The sequence below is a fragment of the Oreochromis niloticus genome, linkage group LG19 (genome assembly GCF_001858045.2).
Source record: "Oreochromis niloticus isolate F11D_XX linkage group LG19, O_niloticus_UMD_NMBU, whole genome shotgun sequence".
Taxonomy (NCBI): domain Eukaryota; kingdom Metazoa; phylum Chordata; class Actinopteri; order Cichliformes; family Cichlidae; genus Oreochromis; species Oreochromis niloticus.
In genome coordinates, this window is record NC_031983.2 from 15931998 (window position 1) to 15957428 (window position 25431).

Below are 25431 nucleotides of genomic sequence, written 5' to 3' on the forward strand. Positions count from 1 at the left end.
CACAGACTCTTTTTTTTTTTTTGTTTCTGTTTTGTGCTTTCTAACAAATAAATCTCTGTACTGCTTGATTGATGTCAGCGGACATTATAGACGGTGACAGGAAAAAGAAAGAACTCATTACAGAGAAAGAGCCTGTGGCCACCTGACAAACCCTAGAGTTGTGTATTTTTTTTAGATATTTCTTTTGGCCCTTTGGGCTTTGACAGCTCACACAGTGTCACTTAAACCCATCATATAGACTCACCAGACACTTTATTAGGTACCCCTGTTCAATTGCTTATTAATCTAATCATCATTAATCTAAACAGCCAATCACATGGCAGCATCTCAGTGCATTTAGGCATTTAGACACGGTCAAGACAACCTGCTGAAGTTCAAACTGAGCATCTGGACAGTAGATCGCATATATGGCTTTGAATGTGGTAAGGTTGTTGGTGTCAGGTGGGCTGATGTGAGGAATTCAAACCTTCTTATCTACTGTGATGACCCTCCACAACCATCTCTCAGGTTCACAGAAAATCTGTAAAAATAGAAAAGAAGCCAAGAAGCCATTTTCACCTAGAAATCTCTGCTTACTGGATAGTAAGCAATTTTCTAGGTGAAAATGGCTTCTTGCTGTCAAAGAACAGTCAAACAGCTTCTACCGGACCTAAAAATAACACCAACTCAAGTAACCACTTGTTACAACCAAACTATACAGAGGAGCATCTTTGAATGCACAGCCTATGGACCCTTGAAGCAGATGGGCTGCAGCAGCAGAAGACCACACCGGGTACCTCTCCTGTCAGCTAAGAACAAGAAACTGAGGCTTTCCAAAACTGGACATCAGAAGAGAGGCCAAATGTTGCTGGCTCTGATGAGTCTTGATGTCTGCTACAATGTTCAAATGATACTATAAAAATCTGGCGTAAACTAGAAGAAGGCATACATTGATCCTACCTTGGATCAGCTGCTCAGGCTGGCGGTGTTGGTGCAATGTTGTCAGATTTTGGCCCTCTTAGCACCAATTATACCCCACAGCCTACCTGAGTATTGTTGCTGACCATGCCTATTCCTTTATTACCACAGTGTGCCCATCATGGGTACACTCATGTCACAATGTTCAGTTTATTTCAAACTGGTTCCTTGAATTGTCTCCACAGATCTTTGGAGCAAAATCTGAGGAATGATTCCATTACCTTGTTGAATCTATGCCATGAAGACAGAAGCTCTGAAGCCAAAGAAGGGTCCACCCCAGTACTAACAAGGTGTACCTAATGAAGTAACCACAGAGTGTAGATATCTCTGTGATATACCTTTTTTCCTTGACTTCTATAAATGACATCATATTACACTTTACTTCATTATCTCAGTTGTCAAGCAAGTCGTTATGCAGGTTTCACATCTCCCTCCTGTGATATTTTATGTCAAGCTTGCTCTGCTCCTCTAGGCCCTGTCTGGCACTCCCTCCAAAATTTTTTCTGTGTCATCCTTCCTGTCGCTTTTAGCACTTTCACACTTGTCTCTTCCTCACAAGTATTTGTTCTGAAAATAACCCCACAAAGCCCAGAGGCAAGATATAATCACATGTTCAAGTAGGGGAAAGAACCTATGAGTACTGTAGTGGAGCCCTGTTTATTTATTAGTTTAATATATTTGATGAAATTCTGTCACAGGTGACAGGTTTCTTTCCTTGAAGGGAAACTTTGTTTGTACGCACTACTATTTGATATATGAGAAATATATGAATTACGTATCAAATAGTAGTTTTTGTTTGGTTGGGATTTTTGTCTTGTATGAAAGCGTGTTAGAGGAAACAACCAGCAATTCAAATGTTAGAAAATTTGCAAATTCCTTTAGCTGCTATCGGTTACTCATTGTGATAAATTTAGCACTTTAAATTTGAATGAATGCTTTTGGGATTAAATTCTACATATCATTTTCAAGTCAAAAACCATGGCATTGTTTTGGACCATGATAGCTGCTTTCTATCACTTAAAAATATATATCAAAAGTTAGAAAAGTCTTGTCTAATAGTAACTATGAGAAATTGTTCAGTGTATTTATATTAAGCAGGTTACACCACTGTAAAGGTCTATTTGCAGGATTATCCAAAACTTCAAAAAATTCAGCATACTGCAGCCAGAATCATTACACATACACGGTAATTTCCACATATACTCCAGTATTGAAGTCACTTGATAGGCTCCCAGTTCAATACAGAATCTGGTCCCCAAATACATCTCTGACTCTCTCAGTGTCTATAACCAATCAGGCCTCTCAGGTCATCGGGTGCAGATCTTTTAACTGTTCCCAAATTTAAATTGTGCTGAGGGTGTGTGTGAATGTTCAGTAGTGGTTTACTTCTTTTTAAAGTTTTATTTCGCTGTTTTCACTTCCATTAAGCCTACATATTTTTTTATGTTTTTATCTTCTGGGTTAATCATATTGAGTTCATGTAAAATGAAATTTGCTTGTCAATGCAACATTTAAATTAGGAGACAGAGTGCACTAACACCAACATGGACTTCAGGATCCCTCTAGCTGGCATTTCAGTAAAATTCAGCCAGTTATTGTCACCTAATATCATTTCTGTAATCTTTAAACATTTTTATTTCATAACGTGGAGAGCATTATTATAGCGTCAGTATCAACTGACTCCCGTTTTAAAATCTTTGTAGCATTGTGCTTTTTGGAGAGTTTGTACTGCAGTTATCTCACAAATAATTTGGCATGATGTGCAGTTCATTGTCCTGACAGCTCATCCAGGAAGTCTGTGCTCGCGGTGGGTGAAATTCTCCTACTTCACTTGTGTGTTACTAATTAGCATTTATCTGTGCCTGTGCATTGCACCTGGTCTACAGATAATGTAGCACAAGATGTAGTACACTGCCATCTGGCCCAGTGTGGTGTTAATATTCTCACACATCACTATCGGGAATTTTTCTTTTTGCTAGACCAAATGTCAGACCAGAAATAGAAGGCTAAATACACTGTACTGAAAGCTTTTCTGAAAAGTTATTATTACAATTTAAGCTGTCTTAGCTATAGTAATGTGACATCTATGTCATGCACCTTTTTTCCCAGTGCTTTTTGTATCTTCTCACTCATACTGTTGGGAAATTACTAAAAATGTCATAGATATTCCGACCATTCTGAATTATGAACATGAGGCAGGCCTGTCACTGAATTTTAAGTTGGAGAAAAGCTGCAGTCTAGACTGCAGATTTGCTTTGTATATGACTAAAGAAACATAAATAGGGAAAGTGTTGACCTCCACTGATGCTTTCATCGTGAGTGATTGATGGTCATTTTAAACATGTGCAAATGGAAAGGAAACTGGGCAGATTTCTCCATTATAATCCATCTTTTTGATCTGTTTACAACAGTGTGTGAATTTATTTCAGAACCTCTATCCTCCCATTGATTACCCTTGCTAAGATAAGGATGTGTGCCCACGCATGTTACTGGCCGCTTTGAATGGGATACGCATGCTCTCATGGACATTCATACATGCTCTGTTGCTGATGGATGACATCAGTCACAGTCTCCTTAAATGTCATTGTGCATGAGGGGAAACTGAAGCCATAAGAAATGCTTTTGGCATGAGGGAAGGTTTAAAAGCTTGGATGTTCATTAGTCCCACTCATTAATGTTTGCAGCATCAAAAACAAACACATTTGTGCGTGCAAATTCAATTTAACCTTCAATGAATTTAACCCTGACTGCGCCATCTAGTGGACATTATAGGGGGTGCAGAACAGGAAATGAGGTGTAGTAGTTTACAAAGCCACAAGCTTCACAAAGGTATTCAGGGGTTGATGAGACACTAGTTTGCTTTACTGCTTTAAACCCAGTCAGTGTTTAACCATGATATTTACTCTTAACTCTTAATTATGCAGCATCATAACTGTTTGACTCTGAGCGATAAAAATGACAAATCACATATCTGTTCAATATCCATCAAAGTCAAACATCCCCACAACCTTATTCTTACTTACCTTTAGGACCAGTTACAAAAAGGAGGCCTTTGGGTGAAGCCAGATTTAAGAATCCACTCATCACGATGCCCCCACTGCTAGATTTAGGAGTATACTGTCAGTAGATGTAAGCATCACGCTAAGAACTTTTACTTATTTATTTAATTTGGGGGGAAACTGTTTATTTGTTTGTTTGTTTTTTATTTTAGTTTAAAGCACTTTAGTTTTAGTTTAGCTTTAGAAATAAAATTTACTTTAAGGAAGTGACCTGATCCCTCCAAGAGTCAATGAAAAAATTACTGTAAATAAATGGCCACAACAGTTATTATGTACCAACTCTTGACAGTTATTTCCACTGTGTTTTGGTAATTGGTGTTTTATTCATCCATTTTTCTATGTGTGACTCGGCACAGTGACCTTAGGTTGTACATGTATACCATGCTGCCGTACCCACGTCAGATCCTCATTATATTTAACTGAGACACAAAGTTAAGAATTTGTTAAAGATGTTATAATATTTAAAAGTGAGACAATATGAGGATCTTTTTCTTTGTTTTCTTTTCTTTTTTTAGTTTTATGTTGAGTTTGATGTTGTTTCTCTCATGTTGTAAGTATGTGTGGGGTTAAAGTATGCTGCATATTATTTTCTAGCATTTTTGCTGTGTCAGATTTTACATAGCAAACTTTATATGTTTGGTTTGTGAGTCTTACTGTAGGACATTTTCATTACCAGCTCAATCACACAGATGCGTCCATCAAATGAGTTCACCGTCCTCTACAATATAGACGACTCTGATTAATTGTTTGAACACATGAGTAAGTAGACTAATGAATGACACAGGGCAATAATATTCAAGAGTGAGATTAAAATCTGCTGGTGATTCATCATGTGTAGGAAAGCCATTGAGATAAGGGGACAGAGAGACAATGAAAGACAAAAGAGAGAACAAGGAGTGCAGCAGGATGAGGTCACATCACTATCTGAAAGAAAGCTCCACAGATAACACCAATTGTTAAATGCAGATAATTTCTCTTTCTGTACTGACCTGTCTCCATGGCATTTCTTTCTTTCTTTCTTTCTTTCTTTCTTAAGGCTGTCAGCTATTTTAAAGCAGGGTGCATGTGCATGAAGGCCATGGGCTTCAGTTTTCTGCAACACATTTCTGAAATAGTGTTGTATTAAACCACCCATCATAAAAACAATATATACAAACATTTTAGAAATATCTCAAACACTAGTTTAAAACTAAAAGTTGTATTTTATTTATTGAGGCAAACAAAACTGAAACTAAACTAAAACTAAACTAAAGCACAAAGGACAAAAAACTACATTTTCTGTTCTGTAAATAACTGTAATTTGACATCTTAATTTGAAAATAATGTGCTGTGCTTTACTATTGTTTATGCTATTTGTTAAACAGTAAATTAGAAAATTCATGGATAACAATAATAATTGTATTTAGCATTAAAAATATCATTTGAATGAAAGAACTTGCGCACACTGATGAATTAACAATTAGAGAAACAGAAAAACATGGTTTTGTTAATTACTAGTGCTGTTAATTAGGGCAGCTTTGGCATAAACCCCACATTAGATGGTGGTTAAATAAATTTGTTAAGCTCTGTGCATAATAATAACTGCAAAAAGCTTCACAGAGGAAGATTCACTATCATTACATATATTATTTAAACAATTATAATAAAAAGTTTAAATGTTGAATGGAAATACGAATATGGAACTTATATATGTGCAGATATTATAAACAAGAACTGTCTAAAAAAGAAAAGAAAAAGAGTAAATCAGCAGTGCTGATGAGGCTGTTGGTGTTCACACACTGCCATTTTCAGTCTTTATTTCTTATTCCAGTAAGCTAAAAAAAAAAAAAAAAGTCCTGCTTTGGTGTAGTTATCACAACAGTGCTTCTATTTCTTTGTTTTTATTGGTGCAAAACCTTTAAAGCAAGCTTTATTAACTGTAGAGAAGAAGAACGACTGAATTATATGTTTATACGGCTACCTTTAATCCAGAGCCTGACCGATCTAGGATCTTTAAGACCAATACTGATATTTGTTGATGTGAAAATCTGATATCATCTAAAATATTTATTTACTTACATCCAGCTCTGCTCGGATCACATGGTTGTTGCCTTCCAAACATGTTGCTTTGTCATAAGGGAAGTTACAGAGTGCCCTCTGGTGGACACATTACGCAATGTCAACACTCGCGACATGGTTGAAGGGTGTTTCTCTGATCTTTTATTTCCTTTTTTTGAAAGGAAATAAAAGATGCCATTATATATTGTATATAATACTGGCCCATTAATAAATTGGTCAGGTTCTAGTTATCTTAGTCCAAATTTTGTCGATACTGCATTCATTTTCTGTGAGTACTTACAGAATGAATATACCTCTTATGTTTTGTTCATTTATTCTGTTTAAAAAAGGCACTCACTACATTTAATGTGACAAAAATAAACTGTACACAACAAACAGCCGCTCAGTGTGTCACAGGTTAGGGTCATGGAAAGGTTAATGCTATCAGATAAGCAGGCTACTGGAACAATCCATGTGTGTGTGTGTGTAATGTTCACCTCGAGGAATGCATGCAAAGTACAACAGTTGTACATTTAATCCTGTAAAATTTAAAGCTGTTTTTGAGTGTCAGTAAATGTTTGCAAAATACAAATCAAGTGAAAATGGACTAACATTTTAAGAAATGCCCCAGTCCGCATACAGCAGTGTCAAGATGCTTTGTGAGTTGTGTTGTTAAAAAAGCAATACAAAAAAGAAACATGTTCAGTATATTTTACAGTTCAATGAAAAATACAACTTGGGTGATTAAAAAAAAGAAGTAAACATAGATGTAAACATGCTTGGTGAATACAAATTAACAGCATCACATTCATCAATTAAAATGCATCCAAACACTCTCAACGTGTTTGTGATCATTTGAATGTCATTAAAAAAATGCAGTTGTGTTTTACATTACCGACAGTCTGTGTTTGTGTATGTTTGTCTGTGTTGATTCACAATTCAGAAAATGGTAACAATCATTACCGAGACACATTTTTTCTCTGTTGAGAGAAGAGTAGTAATGAAAGAAGTGTATTTCGCTCATTATGATAGCTGCAGATTCAAGCTTTCCAGTTAGTTTATGCCAGCAATGAATGGTTATGGTTGGTACCATGCACTTCAGATTGTTTTTTCAAGCTCTTAACATATTGTAGTTTTTCGCATCAGGCTACATTTTCAAAGCCAAACATAATGTAGCAACAGTTCTACATGTCATCTAGGTAAATACGGCCTGTTGATCCAGCAAAAATACAACCTACTCTCCTCTGTTCGATAAATATTTAAGTCACTTTGTAGCATGCTGCTGGGCTAAAAATAGACCCTAGAGAATGAGATGACAACCCATAGATCAATAATATTACTGAGATGAATGGCATGAATCTAGCTCTCAAGCGGTCCTGCCCACATTGTTAAAAAAATAAGATTCAGCATGAACAGATGGAAGAAGAGCCTTGAGGGCTAAAAAAAAAACAACAGAGCTGTTCAATACTGCTCCTGTAGAAATTAAAGTTCTTAAGTAGCCTATTTTACAGCAACATCTCAATGAGGTATTTCTACTACACCCTCTTCTGCACCTTTAGTTTTATTCATTTTTGGCAACACATTTTCTTCCCATAGCTATGGCATGATGACTGACTTCTTGGGAGCAGTTCCAATCTAAGCATAGGAAACAGAAAGGCACATTTCTTGACATCTCAAAGGACTGTGCACTCTCCCAGTCTGAGTATCTTTCACTCTTCCTGTCTCAACACTCCTTGTATGTAGATGAAGTGTTTGTGCATTCAATACTTAATTATTCTCACTGTCTTTGGCCAGTGCCGGTGTGAACCCATTCAACTTTGAGCGCTCCATTGTGTACTGTGAGAGGTTTGTCAGACTGGTGTTTCCCTCTTTTCTTTCTTTGTTTTCCTCATCTGGCTCACCATCTTCTTCTTCCTCCGTTCTCTCCTCCCCAAGCATGGCGCTACCATTGTTTATGCTTAAACTTGCCCGCCGAACATCTTCAGGTATGTTCCTCCGCAAGTCACGGTTCTTGTTGCGCCTGGCCAGCTTGCTGAGGGATCCGAATCGTAGGTTGAAGAGATTTTCCTCTGAAGATGATGCGGTCTCTTGCGTTTGCTCGTTTCCCTGATGATCGTACGGCTCGCACGCCCCCTTCAGCCTCAGGTTGTTCAGTTTGCTGTCGATGCTCTCTTGGGAGGACGTCTTGAAGCGGCTAGCATCCAGACTGGCGAACATAGCCCGTTTCTCTGGTGACAACATGTCAAGGGAGTGAGCTCGCTGCTCTAGGCCAAGCTGACGGCGCTCCATGCTACGGATGGTGGCTGCCCGCTGGAGCTTGTCATGGATCTCAACACTCAGACGCCGTCGAGTTTCACGAAACTCTGCTCGGACATTTGCCTTCCATTCAGCAGCATGAGCTTTAAACTCCCCAACCTATGAAATGTGAATATGGAAACAAAGCAACAATTAAAGGATAATATACAGATTAGCAACAGTATCCCATATATAACATTCAATATAGCACCATATAACATCTACTACTGATACAAAGAAAACGTAATTTCATAATTACAAAAGTGGTCACAAAACAAATGTGCTCCCTGCCACTTTCAACTGTATTTGCTATTCTAAAGAGCCCCTATTATGCTATTCTTTATTTTCTGTCATATATATATACACCACTGCACTGCTGGATACTTATATTTAATGTGGCAAAAGTTCAGGTGAGATATTGATGCCATTTTTGATCAATTACACGATCCCTGAATCAGGGATTCTCAAAGTTTTGAGGAGTGTTTCATTCATTTCAGAGAGCCAGCATACTGTTGAGAGAGAACACGTACCCATCAAAATAATTCTAAAGCCAATAATTTATTGATTAAACATTAAGCTGTCCGGGAGCTTCACTGCTGAGCGTGAACTCTTCCAATATATCACAAAAGGTTCTTTCATTACTAACTTGGCAATAGCCTGTTTTCGGTTTAACACAAAAGTTTAGTAATGTAATAAATGTACGCTCTAGCAAAAGTGTTTAACCCTCATCAGGTCTGTGATGTAGTAGTCATTAATTACTAAGTTTGTGTGTTGCTTTTACTTAATATTTGAAACCTGTGTTGTGCTAAGTTATAGCTTTGTAGCCATTAGTAAGGAGGATCTTACATTTACCAATACCAGCCTTGATTTGGAAATATTAAAGAAAAGCCACTGTCTAAAAGACTGCACTCATGAATGTTAGACTGAATTGAACTATGCCCCATTTTCATTGCCTTGCTTTAAATGCATCATTTCCAATTATTCTTTTTACTCTTACACCCAGCTGGTATCAGGTTAATATTGATTTGCTTAAATGTTCATGAAAAGACGAGATGCTTTTAAAGAGAAAGGTCACTAGGGAAACATGCATATCCACTTGTTGGTTGCTGGAGGTTGCTGGAAGTTGATAGAGTGAAAACATTTGCAAACAGCCAAACGATGCTGCATGGCAAACCACTTTGTGATTGCTTTGGTGACAAGTAGTTTGCTGAGTCATTTGCAAATACTTGTAAACTACTCGCCAAGCAGTGGTGAAACTGAAAAGTGGAAGACATACTGAAAAGAGAAAGCATCTGCCTTCAAAGTCTTTCTGAAATGTCTCTCTGAAATGTGTTGTTTTATATCTTTTTAACATTGAAGGCAAATAGTCTCTGTTTCCAGTGTCCATCACACTTTTTACAGTCTCGCTACAGCTCAGAGAGTAAATGGCGAGGGTTTGCAAAATTACAGATGTTGGTGGAAATCTGAAATCAACCAAAGAAATCACAAGGTGGTGCAGCCCCCTCTTTGTAACAGATTTTAATTAGCGACACTCAGCAACCTCCAGCAAACATTACCAACCGCTTGGGGAAATACATATTTTTCCATAGTGAAACACTGCTATGCCAGGGGGATGCCACCTGGTCTCTAAGCCTGTGCGACTGAGGCCTTTAAGAGATGGAAGCACAAGACAATACAAGAAAAATAAGAATGCTTTTAATTCTGAATACTGCAGCACTGTAGTGAGATCCAAAAAATAAAAAAATTGAGACACAAACCACAGATCATTTTTAACTCACTATAGATATTTTAATAATTATAACATATAAGATGCTGCCTCTGAACCTTCAGATCCAGAGTAGAGTTGTAAAATAATACATATAGAAGACTTACCTCCTCTTTGGTCTTTTTAGACAGCACTCGAAGCCAGTCTCCGATCATGCTGAGGACGGCTGCAAAGTACGCTAAACCTATGAGGATCCAGAACCACACCAGAGGCTTGTACCACTTCATGTACTCGATCTTGCGATTTCCACCTGAAGAGGAAGGCAAATGTCGTTATGGTCAGAAATTAAGCCCAAAACTTCAACAGAACAGCTTACTGTGTCCGAATTTTGCAGCGTAGCTCTACCTGCCACGTAGTCTCCTATTCCCACTGTAGTGAGCGTGATCACGACAAAGTAGATGGCATCCAGTGTGGTCCAGCCCTCAATGTGTTTGAAGATGACAGCAGGGATGGTGACAAAGACAATGCAGCCAGCCAGGATGAACAGGATAACGGATGTGACCCTTATCTTCGTCTGGCTAATCTGCTTGTGTTTTTGCTGAAAAGAACAGGAGTTTAGAACCAATATAAGCAATTAAAAAGATGATGTAAGAGTGACAGTGTGAGCCACAAAAAGCAATGAAACATGGCTCACAAACAAAAAAGAAGACACAATTACATATATGCCATTAGGGTTAGAATCAAAATGCAGCTAAATGTTAGAATGATATCTGCATATTTGATTTTTTTACACAGCCAGTAAAGAAGAAAACATCACAATGTGTTACATGTATCTCACCCTGAATATCTTTTCAACTTTCAAGACGCTTTTTACAAAGATGGTCCCCAGCTGGTCTCCGATCCCCGCCAACAAGAAGCCAAAGAGAGGGATGCCAAATATGGCATAAAGGATGCAAAAGATTTTCCCGCCTTCCGTGCTCGGAGCTATGTTTCCGTAACCTGTTGAACAATTGAAAGCAGAACGAGGAGGAGGAGGGGAGAAGAAATGAAGAAACGGGACAGGAAGGTCAAAAAACAAAGCAGGGCTGAGAAGAGTGAGTGGTAAGATGAGAAGCAGAAGACAATCAAGACCTCCTTATGCAACATAATCAATTGAAGCCCTTATGTAATACCTTTCAGTTCCAGGAGCAGGGCTTAAGGTAAGTAAGGCAATAATTAGATTCCCCTTAAAGAAAATTGAATTAATAATGACATACTATGATACAAGGAGGTAAAAGGAAGGAGCTTGAGGAGCGTTAGTGAGGCAGGAGACACAAATCACTATCTCCTGTTTTAACCTGCTGAAATGCAGAATATTAGCATGATACCTATATTCTTTGTGTAGAATATGCTATCTTTACTGAGAGAAGTAATATGTTTACACATGTTGGACAACATACAGTACTGTGCAAAAGTATTAAGCCACCTCTCATTGCTTTTTACTTCTAATTGTGGATATTGGATCAGAAAATATTGGTATATTAGTGAAAAAAAGTATATTGGTAAAAAAAAAAATGGAGTCAATTCATCAGAAAAAGAAAGCATGTAAGGATCTACTTCAAATTTCAATCTCTTTAAGAGAAACACATTAACAGTATATATATTGCTCATATAATTTTAAAATGAGTGTCTTCAATTTCTCGAGCCACTGGACATAATAGATAAAAGGAAAAAGATGGTGTCCTTAAGGAGGCTTCAATATTTTCCTGTTTTTCTGTAGAGTTAAAGCCTCCCTGTTTTTGTTTCTGTAGAATGTCTAATTAATGTTGATCGTATCCTGCTATCTTTGAAGGTCTTCTCAAATATTTTCTTTTTCTCTTAAATAAAAATACATATAATTTGCTTTTTTTTTTAAATGGAGGGGAGTTCTATGTGGTGATATTTGTGTTGATCTTCTATTTGTGCACTAGATTAAATGAAGCAAGCTACCAGGTTAATTAAATTTCTAGACTACACCATTAAGGAGGTCAGGGACATGCTGATAGAGGGAATACAAACAGTAGCGCCTCAGCTTTGATTTTGTGATTGTATATCAAAAGGTTCCATCTGATCAAAGCCAGGTACCCAAAGTCTTTTTACTTTCATTTTAAAAAGAATTTCAGTGAGTCACAACTTACTGTTTCTCTTTAAAAAGCAAGAAAGGGCAAAATGAGACAATTTAGAGAAAAAACTCAACAGTGTCTTCATCATACACTGAATAATGAGTCAGGTCTCATGTACATCTTCAATAAAATGACATCAGACTGAATTCTAATGAATGGGACTCCCTCTCTCTCATATATACTTAAAAATGGCAAAGCTTAACATTGATGCCATTTAGTCGTCCTCACTACTACAAACCTTTCCTTCTCGTACATCCTCTTACATCTGTTCGCGCTGTATAAATGAAGACTGTGCTTTTGAGAGTAGCTTGTGCATGTATTTTTTATGAGATTTGAGGTTCGCCTCAGTCTACATTATTCTTAGATTGTTAAAATTCATTCTCCTAATATAAAGTTAATGAAGGATGGTGAGTTCAAAATGAATTTTGATGGTTCACAGGTACAATGAAAATTGCATGGACTGTCAGCAATACCAGGTTCATCGTGTTTTAGAGTAATAAAAATAGCATTATCTAATAGCTTTACCGATAGTTGTAATGACAGTCCCAGCGAAGAAGAAGGCACTCCCCAGGTCCCAGTGACTGGAATTGTACAACGTGTCTCCAGTAGGCCTCACTCCTCCACTCACAGAATCTATAGCATGCTGGAAAGTAGGGAAATATAGAAAAGATATGGATTAAAAGTATTTAAAATTGCTTAAAACTGAAAAGTGTACTTCAACATAATTAGTGAAAGTCATGCCAAGATGCTTAATAGCAGCTGGCTCCTGTTTTGCCGCTGCGCTTTTACAAACTAAGCGAATCAAGGTTATGACTGTATGCCAGCTCAGCTGATGACAACACAACAAACACATGGCTGCTTTGATTTCACTATACACAGCCCCAATGGTGTGAACAGAGTGAGTAACAACGTCCTACTATTGTTTCTGTTACAAGTGCCTTTATGTATTGCAATTGATTGCGTAACACTCGTGAGGAAACTGAGATTAGATCCAGTGCAACGATCTCCAACATCAGCCCAGAAGGTCACCACCTGAATACAAAGAAAAAAGGCTCCGAACAATAGAGGAAGGGAATGCAAGTTAAATGAGGTCTGAATCATTCTATATCCATGGCACGAGCAGGGGCGCTACCAAGGGGGGTCCGGGGGGGCACTATTGGTAATAATTTTAACAAATGTGAGCACAAGAGAGAGGAAGACACCCTACAATGAGCTGAAACATTAACTTTAATTTATTTATTCCTGTATATATGATTTTTGTCATTCATATTGTGTCACTTTGTAGGTCCCTCACAATTTCTAGTCATCACCCCCTCGCCTCCGCTGCACTCCTGCACTGTTTTGCTTTTGGTGTGCCACCACATGATTTTTGGTGGTGCCCATATGGCCACCCCTATGAAGAAATTCTGGACACATCCCTGGCCTTGAGGCTGTGGATTGAGTTACAGTTAATTAAATCAGCTGATCACTGTTGTAGTTCAGTTCAGACTCATATTGTGTTGAGCTACTGTTTTCTGACTGTTGTGAACTGTAATTGGAAACTCGATAATTAAGCACTGCAATAAACATGTATAATTGCTCTTTTTTTAATCTCCTCTTGATCATCTTTGGCTTGTGAGTTTAAAAAAGACTTGTTTGTTTTTTAAAATGAGAGAAAGGCAGTGAAAATTAAGTAAAAGCTCTTGTGAGCCTTTCGAATTACTAATCGTGTGCACATCAAGTTGATCCGACCACAGGATGCGTTTAAACTGTTCAGTGTCTGGCTTTCTTCGAGGAGCTGTTTCTCCACACACCCAGTTTCCATGTTTTCACAGTTCACATGGACCAAATCCACACAGACTCTCACTTGCAGCCCAAACACTGCTGTTTCCCTGTTGTTCGTTAACGTCAGCCTTTTTTCTGCGTTCCATCGACTAGTTTGTCTAGTGGAGGGAAAACATTTACTGCTTCATTATTTTCATTGATTGCCTTCTGTGCTCCATTATGCTGCCATGAAAAGTTAATTGACTATCATTTGATCTTTCTACTTTTTCTGTTTATGGGCATGCTGTGTTCTCTACACAAGCATTTATAGTTCTTTATCTTTAGGCTCAAACTTCTGCTGACATGAAAGTCGCACAGAGCAGCCCCTATTTTATACAGTGAGATGTGAGATAACCTTTCAGAGAGTGCAGAGCGGTATAATAAAATATGTATGAACCTGCCGTGACACGCATTTTACAGCAGAGACTAAACACATCGCTGCACATGCCTATTCAGAATCTTACATGTGATTACCTCAGCTCCATCAGTCCCCTCTCTCCCTAATGAGACGGATTTTTTGTATCTATAATTAGGCAGTTTCAGTTATGTTACTTCATAGCTGCTTTATGGGGGCAATATCAAAGTGGTAATTATATAATAAACCCCAAATAACCTAATTCTGGAGTCAAGGGAGAGCTATAAATAGCCACACAATGTATCTGAATACTGTATGAGGAGATCTATTTTTGGCACTTGCCTGTTTCTCAGCCATGTTCATGCTTCATGAGAGAAAAATCCTCCTTTTGCACATGCACTTTGGAGCCATGAGGATGGTGACTTGTGTTGTGTTGCAGCACATTAATTAGCAAGACAAATGGTGTTTTCGTTTCACGCCTCGTGCTCCTTTCTATTTTGATTTCACCGAAGAATCACTACAGAGTGCTCAGGAGTGCTTGTGGCTAATGTGTTTTCTGTTTCTTCAGTGCAGGATCATTACAGAGCAAACACACTCACTGCAGATTTTTATCCTTGCAGTGTGCCTTTCTACCCCACAGCGGGGGACAGCGGTGATCCTGCCAGCACGGTGCCTTGCTCTATCCTTCACCCAACCTCTTTGTGATACATTGCCAAGCACTGTCCTCTGCAGCACTTTCAGCATTACTAATATCTAAAGCTTTAACCTAACCCCCTTGAAGACTTAATGCTTGTTGCAATGAAGGACACTGAGGTCCATCATATACAATCATGGTAAAAAGAAAGTGCACGGTCTCTTCCTAAGGTTACGTATCAGGGTGTAATAATAATATAAAATCATCTGGTCCTTACCAGGTCCTAAAATTATTTTAGTTCAAGCTCAGATGAACAGCATCACATGATATATAATAACCATATTTTTTTAACAACTAAGCCGAAATACAGAAACAATGGATTTAAACTAATTACACCTAGTGATTCAGCAGGTTACAGAACCTTTAGCACCAGTAACTTGATTAATCCTTTTCAGTAATCATTATCAGTCTCGCACATCATTGTGGAGGAATTTTGGGATACATATACTTTGAACATTACTTCAGTTCATTGAAATTTGCAGGTGTGCCTTTATGCATAGCCCTCTTAAGGTCCCACCACAGCACTTCAGTCCATTGCAACACCTTGACTCTTTCTCTTTTTAGCAGTTCTGTTGTAGTTTTGTTGCTGTGCTTGTGATCAAATCTTGTTGCATGACCCAGTTTTGGCCAATCTTGACAGATGGCCTCACATTTAACTCTAGAATTGATATATGCAGGTTTGACTCACTGACTATAAGGTGCCCAGATCCTGTGGCTGCAAAACAAGTCCAAATCATCACGCCTCCACTACCGTGCTTAACAGTTGGCATGAGGTGTCCTGATTTGCTGTGTTTCGTTTTTGCCAAATGGGGCATTGTGCATGTCTGTTCAAAGCACATTGTTCCAAAATCATGTTGTTATTTGTTCAGATGCAACATTTCACCTGCTAACTTCGGGCCTGTTGACTCATTGTTTAAACTTGTGAATTTGCTGTGATTTCCACTCCTCAGAAACTTTGGAACTATCCTGAAAGCTTTCCACCTATGAATAATCTTTGTCACTGTGGAATGATGGATGTCAGATTGTTTGGAAATGCCCTTGATGGGCAGTAACAATTGGTCTCTAAGATCATTGCTGACGTCTTTAATCCTGAATGCACACACATCAGAATGCTCCACATAAGCAAAATACCAAAACCTCTGCTTTTATAGATGTGCTCACACTTTTTCACAATTAATTAATTTAAATGCACTTTTTTAGATTATGTTAAATGAATAATAGCATTGTGCAAAATATCATGTGATTTTCATTACGTCCTCACAGAATGGTCGTATATGGCTGGTTTTTATGATTGACTTTTGATGTGGAACAAGTGATCAGATTCAAATGAAAATAGCAATATAATACTGAAAAAAAATTTTTAAAAAGTTTATTATTTATGCTTAAAAGCCCAGTGTTAAGCTGTGGAGGTATTTTCAAGGAAAAACTGAAATGGAAATGAGTAGAAATGAATCTTTTTTGCCTTTCTTTTTCAGTGCAGCCATCTAAAGAGCTTAGCCTTCACTAGTCAGTGGAGCATTTTGATTTCGCATTTGATCAAGTATGTTGACGTTTTCCGGAAAAGCACAATTTGTGCTATATAAGATCATGACGGAGATGGCAGCATGTCCTGACGTAGATTCTACTGCAGGTAGCTCGGTGAATACAAAAGTTTATTTTAAATAAGTGACTCATCAATAAATGAGACCTGACTGGTGTCAGTAACAGCGCGGCTTCACATCGTGCCATAGTGTGAGTCATCAAAACAGCAACAGGAAAGCCAATTAGGTCTGCTGTCTTCGTGGGCGCACAGTGGGTGCGTGGACAACACAAATACTGAAGAAGACATGAGGAGGTCAACAGACGTGCATGGGCACACACTCACACACATTAAATCAACACACGCTGTGCCCTAACAAGAGCTTGCGACGTGATATACTGTCTGCTTCCATCTCAGGCATGCACATGCTTCCCAAGGTTGCCATTTTTCTGTCAACTCCTCCACCAAACAGTTTGACAACAGTGAGTCACCGCTGCTGTGTCCCCGCAGAAAGGCTTCGGCTGAGTGACAGGCTTGACATAGCACACACAGGCCGATAATGGAAACTGTTAGAGGACCGGGCAGACTTTTTGATGGAGTACTTGTGAAGCAGCATGTCCTCCAGGCTTTTGCTTGAGACACCAGGAAAAAAAAGTGTTATTTGTTCATATGAGCTTCACACATGGCTTACACTTAGTATTGGAATCCCATAACAACTCAGCAGATCAACATTATATCTACTGATTTACAGAAATGTACAATTTATGTTTTGATCACTTATGAAGCTAGATAGAATGGAGAGCAGAAGCAGTAAAAAGCTCATAATTATACATATAAGTACACAAACTGAGCATGACTAATTTGCCACTGTTCTTAATTAACTATATCAGATCAATGACTTGACATGCCATTAAACATTTTCTTATCTATCTGAATTAGATGATTTGTGTAGAAGAATCTCATGTCTATGATTCCAGCACTTTTACTTTGAGCAGCAGGAGGTGTGTGTGCCTGCTGGCCTGTGTAATGAATAATTGATTCCCTCCGGACCCCAGGCACTCCATGCTAAAGGTTCTAATTTCCACACACTCCTCCTTAGGACATACTGTTATTGATTTTTGCAAGCTCTTGATAGAGCTTTGTGGCTCAAAGGTTGAGCAATGCTAGAGAAATAAAAGAAGAAGCTAGAAGCAGAAGAAGAAAAGAACAGAGGTGGGTGTGGAGAAGGAGAGAGGCAGTCCAGTATTCTATGGAGCAGTGTTGAAGATATTAATGGAGCCATCCTAGTGGAAAGTGGAAAACACCATTAGCATTGCCATTTGGTTGTTTCCAAGTCTTTAGTATTTTCAAGCTACATTCGAAAAACAGGAAAGCACAAGATTTCTAAAAGGCTGTTTTTTTTCTCTCTATTGCCAAGAAAAACTATTTTCAGTCTCTTTTGATTCCTGTTAATTGTGCGCTCGTGTTTGTATTTCAGCTCTTGTGTTACTCAGTTCTTTTGATTGGTCCAGAATGTTTCTTTCTTTTATTTCTAGAGGTTCTCTGCAAACTGATTGCTTTTTTCCATCGCTCCACTCCCTCACAAATCAAACTTCCCACTCACCCACTCGTACATCTCATATCATTTTCCACTCCCGTTTGCAGTTGTAAGTGTCAGCTGGGTGTAGTGACCTTAAATCTTGATCCATAATTTTGGATGTGATGCTAGAGAGCAATGTGAACCGCTGCCATAGTGTGTTATAAAGCGGCTGACACCATAAAAATGCATTGTAAAATGCGCCGTTAAGTTTCAATGAGATGGGAATGGTTCTGTTTTGTGGGTCTGCTTGATAGTGCACACAATTATAAAAAGTTTCACAAGCTGGCTTGGTAAAATGTGGAACACTCTAAAGACAGCGTCAGACCATATGCCGCAGGTTTAAGAGTTATCAGACGAGTTTTTTGGGCGAACAGCTGTGCCCAGTAAAACACCGGCACCCTGTTTCTAAACAGCAGATGCTGTATTGCTGTGAAAAAGCAGACACTGAAGGGATTTTGTGGAGACTGTTTGGAATATTAAGTTTCTGAAATCTCTCTTGGGTCTTTAAAGATTTTTAACAATTTTTGTATGTCATAATAGAACAACATCACACAGTATTGAAAGAAAACATTGAAAAAAACTTGCTTTTTGACATTTCTCACAGTAAATATAACAGTGCTGTCACAGCCATGAGCTTGTTTCCTTATTTAAAACATGTGGGCGTTGTTAAAGCTGCACTCTGGAATTTCATACCGCACTAATACATCTATTATTGAAGGTTTTTTAGCTATTCAAATACAAGTTAGTTATTTGTCAAATAAAATGGGAGAAAATGGGCCTTATTGCTATCATTACTCTGTCTTTACACAGCAAGAAAACTAGAGAGAGCTGCAATTAAATAAAAATTGTTTGTTGTGAATACAGCATAAAGGTCATTGTGAAGACATTTTTTGCCCTCTTCTCAATGATTATGCTGCCTTTTGTTATGTAATATCAGGCTGCATGTACTGGTCTATGTGTTCTAAAAGATCCGTGTTTATTAGGAACCTAAATGCATTTAGGTTTCTATTTTAAATTTTAAGTTCTCTAAAGTTTAGTGTAAATTCTCAAATGGGTGCCTTCAGCTCAGTGGGTGAATGGCTGCACTCCCCTCACTTGTGTAACTGAGATATGAAGTGTATTTAAATAGATTAGTAAGATGAAAATGGGTTTTTGAACTTTTTCCTACATTAGTTTTTACATGAGTTTTCCTGCTGTTCTTATGTTGCTTTTTCTGAGCCAGAAGTGACCTTATTTATACGGGAGGGTTGATCGTTATCAGTTATCAGCCGTTACTCAGGAAACTGCCATTCAATGGGAAGGGCAGAACAAATGTCTTGGTCAGGCTGTAGCAAGCAGCAGACATATAATTTGATTAAAAGTGCCTCAAAAAGCCCTGAAAGCACAAATTTTTTTTAAATTGTATAAAATTAAGTGGCTCCACATTCCTTACTTCAGTGCAAAAATGGAGGGAAATTATCCACAGAGGTCAAAACTATTTTTGTTCCAGGCTATAAATGTGTTCTCTAATGCTGTAAAGTTGGGCATTTTACCATGGGAGTCGGTGAGGATTGACTTTTGGAGCCAACTTTAAGTGGCCATTAGAGTAACTGCAGTTTTTGGCACTTCCACATTCTTTTTATTTGACAGAAAGGAGCACTGTGCAGTCTTATTGTAGCTACTTCCTAATCACAAGATAGGCCCATCGGAAAGGATACCATGCTTTGTCATCCTTTTTGACTCTGCTCCCATCCAGGGGACCCTGCCTCCTGCCCTACGACAACTGGGAATAGCGCCAGCTCCCCATCCTTTTACCTCTACCTAAATGCTCGATACTATAATAAAGTGCACAGAGGCTGCCAAAATGCAAGAAGGAAACAAGAAAATTACCAAACATCAGACAATCATGTCCACTTTCAAGTGCTTACCTTGATGATGGCGTCCAGTTCATTGGGAGTAACACACGGGTGCCTTTCGAGGAAAGAGGCCTTCTCCAGGGTGATGCTAGTTTTCAGGTTGCTCTCAAATGGCTGCTCCAGAGCCCTGAAGGCAAGACCTCCACAAACCAGGTAGAGAACAACCACAATGAACACCGCCAGCACCGTCTTCCACTTCATCACCGAGTGGAGCCCCGTCGTCGAGCCATCAGAGTTGGTGTCCATGCTAGCCACGACACTGGCAGAGCGAGATGAGATGGACAGACGTGGTAGTGGACAGTGACCGCTGGCTTTGGGGTCGTAGCCCATTGGGTTTTGCATGGTGGCAACACTTGCCTGGACCAGGGTTGACTTCACCATGCCAGGCTGGACCTTTTTGGGAGGGACCAAGTTGGTCTGGACTGCCACTAGCAAAGAAAGTAGGAGGGAAGAAAGGGCTGCTGTAACACATATGTTGTTTGTTTTTTTAATATAGATTACAAAGATGGAAACACCAGTGGTTTACTGCACGTTTGTCTCTCTGATGGTCTTTTATGATGTGTTATAATAACTGGCTAAAGGCTCTTTTAATAAGAACCTTTTACAAAAATCAACAGGCATTTGGAAATTTCATTTGTTGATTTGTTCACAGATTCTTTTTCTTATTTTCACCTTTTCTCTCACCTTCAGGTTTTCTTATGGTTTATATTTCGAATTTTGTGTTGTGGAGACATTAACATAATTTCATTACAACTGTTTAAAACCTATGTGTCCTTTATGAAGCTTTGAAAACATTTTATACCTCCTACACTGGGCTAATAAAAGGCTTTTTGCAAAGTCAAATGCTATTAGAAAAAAAATCTAGTTATCCAGCCTACAGCTCTGCCAAACATAGCAAGACTCCTTTGTCATCTCAGCAGCTTGTTATCCTGAGAATTTCTTCATATAAAATGTATTTCAGATTTCACTTGTGAAATGGAGTCCACAATCACTGGGCCTCACATCTGCCTTACAGATCATAATTTGTACTCTCATTTTAACATCTGATTTCAACCCTGCTCTGTTACAACACTTGGATGGATGGATGGATGGATGGATGGATGGATGGATGGATGGATGGATGGATGGATGTAGAAGATGTTACAGTAAATAAAGTCTCATAGAGGTTTTGCCATTACAGTTTTCTGTAGTTTTTCCATTTGGGTCTTCAAAACAGGAAAAGCTCAATAAAAACATAAGACAAGTGGAAGTTAATCAAATCTTGACCATAACCCTGAGCCTAAATGGGTCGTATGATTCTGCTGGATGTTAGACGACTGGATACTGCAACAGTTTTGGGTTGGAACCTTCCTGGGGTCTTCCTGTGTTAAGTTTGTACATTTTTCCTGTGTCTGTGTGGGTTTTATCCGAGTACTCTGGTTTCCTCTGTTGATAATCTAAATTGGCTTTAGACATGACTGTGAATGCTTATCTATCTGTTTTAGCCAAATATCAACTGGGCCCCCACGTGACCCTATATGGATGTATGTTTAATAAGATGGATGGATGCAAGGATGCATGGATGGATGGAATGACAGCCTGAAGCTAACACAGATATATAAAAAGCATACCAATGAAAACCTTACAGTAATGTTGGCAGAGGTGAAAATTGAGTTACTCTCTTTGAATGGAAGCAGGATCCAATTTTTCTAATAGACTGTAAGTGAGGGATAAGTGCCACTTTCAGTTATTGTCTTCCAAAGAGGTTTCATAACAAATGCATGTGCGCTGTAGCAGGTCAACCATCAAACATCACCTATGGAGATAGCCAAATTTTTACTTCCTTAATGTATATAAAGCACTGCATGAGCTTTTTCAGAGCTCTAGACTTCACCCCTGCCTTGACGCCCCCACTACTCTAAAAAAGGAAAGCATGGAGTGCCTCTGAGCCATGGGTGGAGCTTGTTGTCTGTGATGTAACCTTTGAAGGTAGGGATGAGAAATGTATTTGTTTTGGTTAATGGGGTGATATTACTTTTAGGATATGCTAAGTACAATGCACACATGCTTAATCAAGTATTTATGACTTTAGAGGAGAGGAAATGTATTTCTTTAATATTTCCTGGAGACTTATTCCATCTTGCCTAAACCTCAACCTAACACATTAGGGACTTTTTGTTCCCGTAGTGTGACTGTTTAAACAGATTCAGGTCCCCACAGCATGACCATGCACACACACACACACACACACAGACATCGACCCATGAGTCAAAGAATGTCCAGGAAGTGGCTTGTTCCCTGATCCAAGAGCTATTCATCTTCCGAGTCAATTCTTATATAAAAGACTGAATCAATAACACCAATGTGATGTCAGCTTAAGGTGGAGAAAAACACTTTCGGTTTACAGTATCTGTCTTTAAAGGTGCTGACTGCAATAGAGCACAAATGTATTAGAAAAAAAAGACTGGGTGGTGAATCAGCTGGAAGACTCAGTATCGTATGCTATATTTGGTGCAATGTTTTTTTAGAGATGAAGTGGAACAGTTACTGGTTAGTGAATTTCAAACTAGGCCAAGTCCATGACTAATCTAACTAAGATTTTAATTGCATTTGATCTCATTGTGTGAGTGAGTGAAATTAAATAAATGAACTATGACTGAATGTCATATATTTACTTCATTTGGTGCATTTCAAAGTAAACTTTGTGCACTTCTGAGACAAAGCAGAGAATATGAAACTATAATCGATATTTTACAGCTACAGTTGAAACCAAAGGTGCAGTGAGCACTATAAGGTTTGCATTTCACCTTTCTGAGGCTCTGATCCATTAATGCAAAATCCTTTTTGAACCATGCAACAGCTTCGAATTGATTTTTGCAAATTAAATAAGGCTTGAGTGGAAAGTGGTGGTTTTTCTTTTTTATCTGATCTCAACCTCTCAGCCCTCACCCTTTGGATCCAAGTATGTCTGGCCAAAGCAGAGGAAATGTTCTCAGGTAGTGATGCCCCTCATGTCGACCACAGAGATGGACTAACAAAGCATGTGGATACAGATGAGGAGTTTGATGACATTATCTATCATATTTACATCTGAAGTACAGTTAAGTGTACAAAAAGAAGTCTAGTGGTATTAAACATAAAGGCTGAGGCTAGCTTTAGGCCCTGTGGAACTGGGCAGGTTGTAGGCGTTTAATTCGGCAGCTGAGCCTCAAATTTCAAACATTAAATCAATCCCAGTGCACACCAAACACTTCCGGCAGTGACTGATTTCAAAATAAAACCTTTGTTAAGGGAGGCGCAAACAGAATAATCAACACGATACCCATGCATGGTGTCTTAAAGCAGTATTCCTTTCCAGCAGTGACTGGAGACTTAGCACGACTCTTATATGTTTTTGAAAGGGTAAAGGGTACACGAGTCATGATATTATTAAAAAAATAAATAAATAAATAAATAAAAATAAAACATTTCTCTTCAAATAAAAATCGCATGTCTGAAATCCTTATAAATTCTATTCTTGAGTATAATGATGTCTTTTAGATGGCGACATTATTTTTAAGTAGACACATTTTACAGCCTAGTTCTCTTTTGAAACCTCTTCCGCTCTCACACTGGTTATTTCTGCCAGCCTGCCACTACCAGAGCTCCGCATCCAGCAGCGTTGCTTTATACGTCTGAGCGGACAGATAGTGCAGACTAGAAAAGCCGCGTTGTCGTATATGAATGGTAATTTTGCATCACAAAAGCAAATAAAGGGACCGCTCAATTAAATTAAAAGAAGCATAAATATGAATTTCTGTATGCTGAGTCTGTGAATAATGCAGCCTGATGAGATTGTGTATCAAGTATTTCCATTCAGATGTTAGGCTATTGACATTAAGAGTACTATTTAATTGCATATCTGAAGTTATTCCACAGTAAAACAGCAATATTTACCAACCTTGTTCTGGGTCCCAGTTAACTTGTTTTCTCGGGTTTTCTATTGGAAATTTCATCTCTAGGTTTGGCTCAGTGAAAACGCAGGTAAATTCAGTCAGCGTGGTCGCAAAAATACAGGAAAAAATAGACAAATCACAAGAAATTCATCCCCTTTATCTTCGACACATCATCTTTTCATCGAAGTGGGAGTGAACTGCACAGAGGAATAAACGCATCGCAAAACCGCATTGTCTATCTTCCTTTCTTGCACCCCCTCCTTTTTTTTCTTCTCCACCTCGCCTGGACGTGTGGTGTTCGCCTGACAGACTGACAGAGATACGTGTGGCACCTTTCACTGAGCAGTGGCACCACTCCGCGGTCCAAACCACTTCCAAACTCACACTAGAGCACGCACGCAAATGGTCCGGCCCAGAAACACAGCCGGAGTGTGGCCCAACCTAGCAACTTTACGCACGCGTTACACCGGCAGCGAGAACAACGAGGGAGGATGCTGTCCCCTCCCTTCAATTCAAATAAGCGCTCTATTCCACCTTCCTTCACTGTTAATGATGCATCGAGCTTTGCATCAGAGGCATTTTCTCTCATTGTGGAATCCGATTTTCAATACTCACTCTTATATTTTCCCCCAAAACCAGATGATCCTATTATCGTTACCGTAACCAGCGTCTGACCACATGGCGCAAAGATGATCACCAAATCAGAGGCAGAGTTAACCCATTACATCATTCACGCATGTGAGGAAAACTGTATTATTTATGAGCTTCAGTGGTACAGGCAGGTCACCACTTCCGTCAGACCCCCCCTAAATCATATACTATAAATCTGATGATTTGACGGGATGACAGTTTAAACAGGGGGAAAATGAACTGTCTCATTATCTATATGTTATGTAAAAGCGCCCTGCAACACATGTACAAGATCAGAAATGGATCGCTTAATAAAAGAAGATGCGGTCTTATGTGAAAATCGAAATAGATCATTGTGTGGATACACTGCAAATAAACAAATATACATTGTTGTAAATTGACGTCTTTACAATCTTAAATGATCAAAATCAGCTCTTTGAGCATCAGAAAAACATTGATAACTTTACAATAAAGTTATTGTCCAATGTAGTCATTGACCAGTTCTCCTTTGAACTTCTAGTAAATTCAAGTGCCAGTAAAATATGTTCCCTGTCACACTATATTCTTTTGTTGGTAAATGACGCAAGGGGTTAAAAGTTAAATCAAACAATGCAAGGAAAATAAGAGAATTAACAATATGATGCTGACAGAATGTTCTCGTGGCCAACACGTACTCAGCTGAATCATAACTTATATTTGTGGTACTGTATTTTCCCACATTTTACTGTAAAACGAGGCCACTGAGGATTTGGCTTTTTATGATAACAGCACACCATGGTCAGATTTTGTTGTAGTAATGAAGAAGAATGGCTACCATTAATGTCATACTTATTTTGGTGCAACTGGAA

General features: G+C 38.6%; 1 protein-coding gene across 2 annotated transcripts; it reads right to left on the minus strand.

Annotated features, from left to right (window-relative positions):
* Positions 1–6370: 6370 nt before the first annotated feature.
* On the minus strand, positions 6371–24672 carry kcnk10b (potassium channel, subfamily K, member 10b). 2 transcript variants are annotated; one of them, XM_005477168.2, is made up of 7 exons: positions 24569–24672; positions 20052–20467; positions 12720–12837; positions 10892–11052; positions 10459–10651; positions 10221–10363; positions 6371–8468 (listed from the first exon to the last, which is right to left on the minus strand). In XM_005477168.2, coding segments are annotated over exons 1-7 (1680 nt in total). In that variant the 5' UTR covers positions 24570–24672; the 3' UTR covers positions 6371–7820. The 2 variants fall into 2 exon arrangements, with proteins under 2 accessions (XP_005477225.1, XP_003442890.1); XM_003442842.5 differs by lacking the exon at positions 24569–24672 and adding an exon at positions 23959–24562.
* Between the last annotated feature and the right edge of the window lie 759 nt (positions 24673–25431).

Excerpts from the sequence above, each read along its gene's own strand:
- kcnk10b (XM_003442842.5), bottom strand. The coding sequence starts at position 24,013 with ATGAAATTTCCAATAGAAAACCCGAGAAAACAAGTTAACTGGGACCCA. Across the intron at positions 20,468-23,958 it reads TAACTGGGACCCAGAACAAG|TGGCAGTCCAGACCAACTTG; the intron begins GTTGGTAAATAT and ends TTTCTTTGCTAG. Across the intron at positions 10,652-10,891 it reads AAGTTGAAAAGATATTCAGG|CAAAAACACAAGCAGATTAG; the intron begins GTGAGATACATG and ends TGTTCTTTTCAG.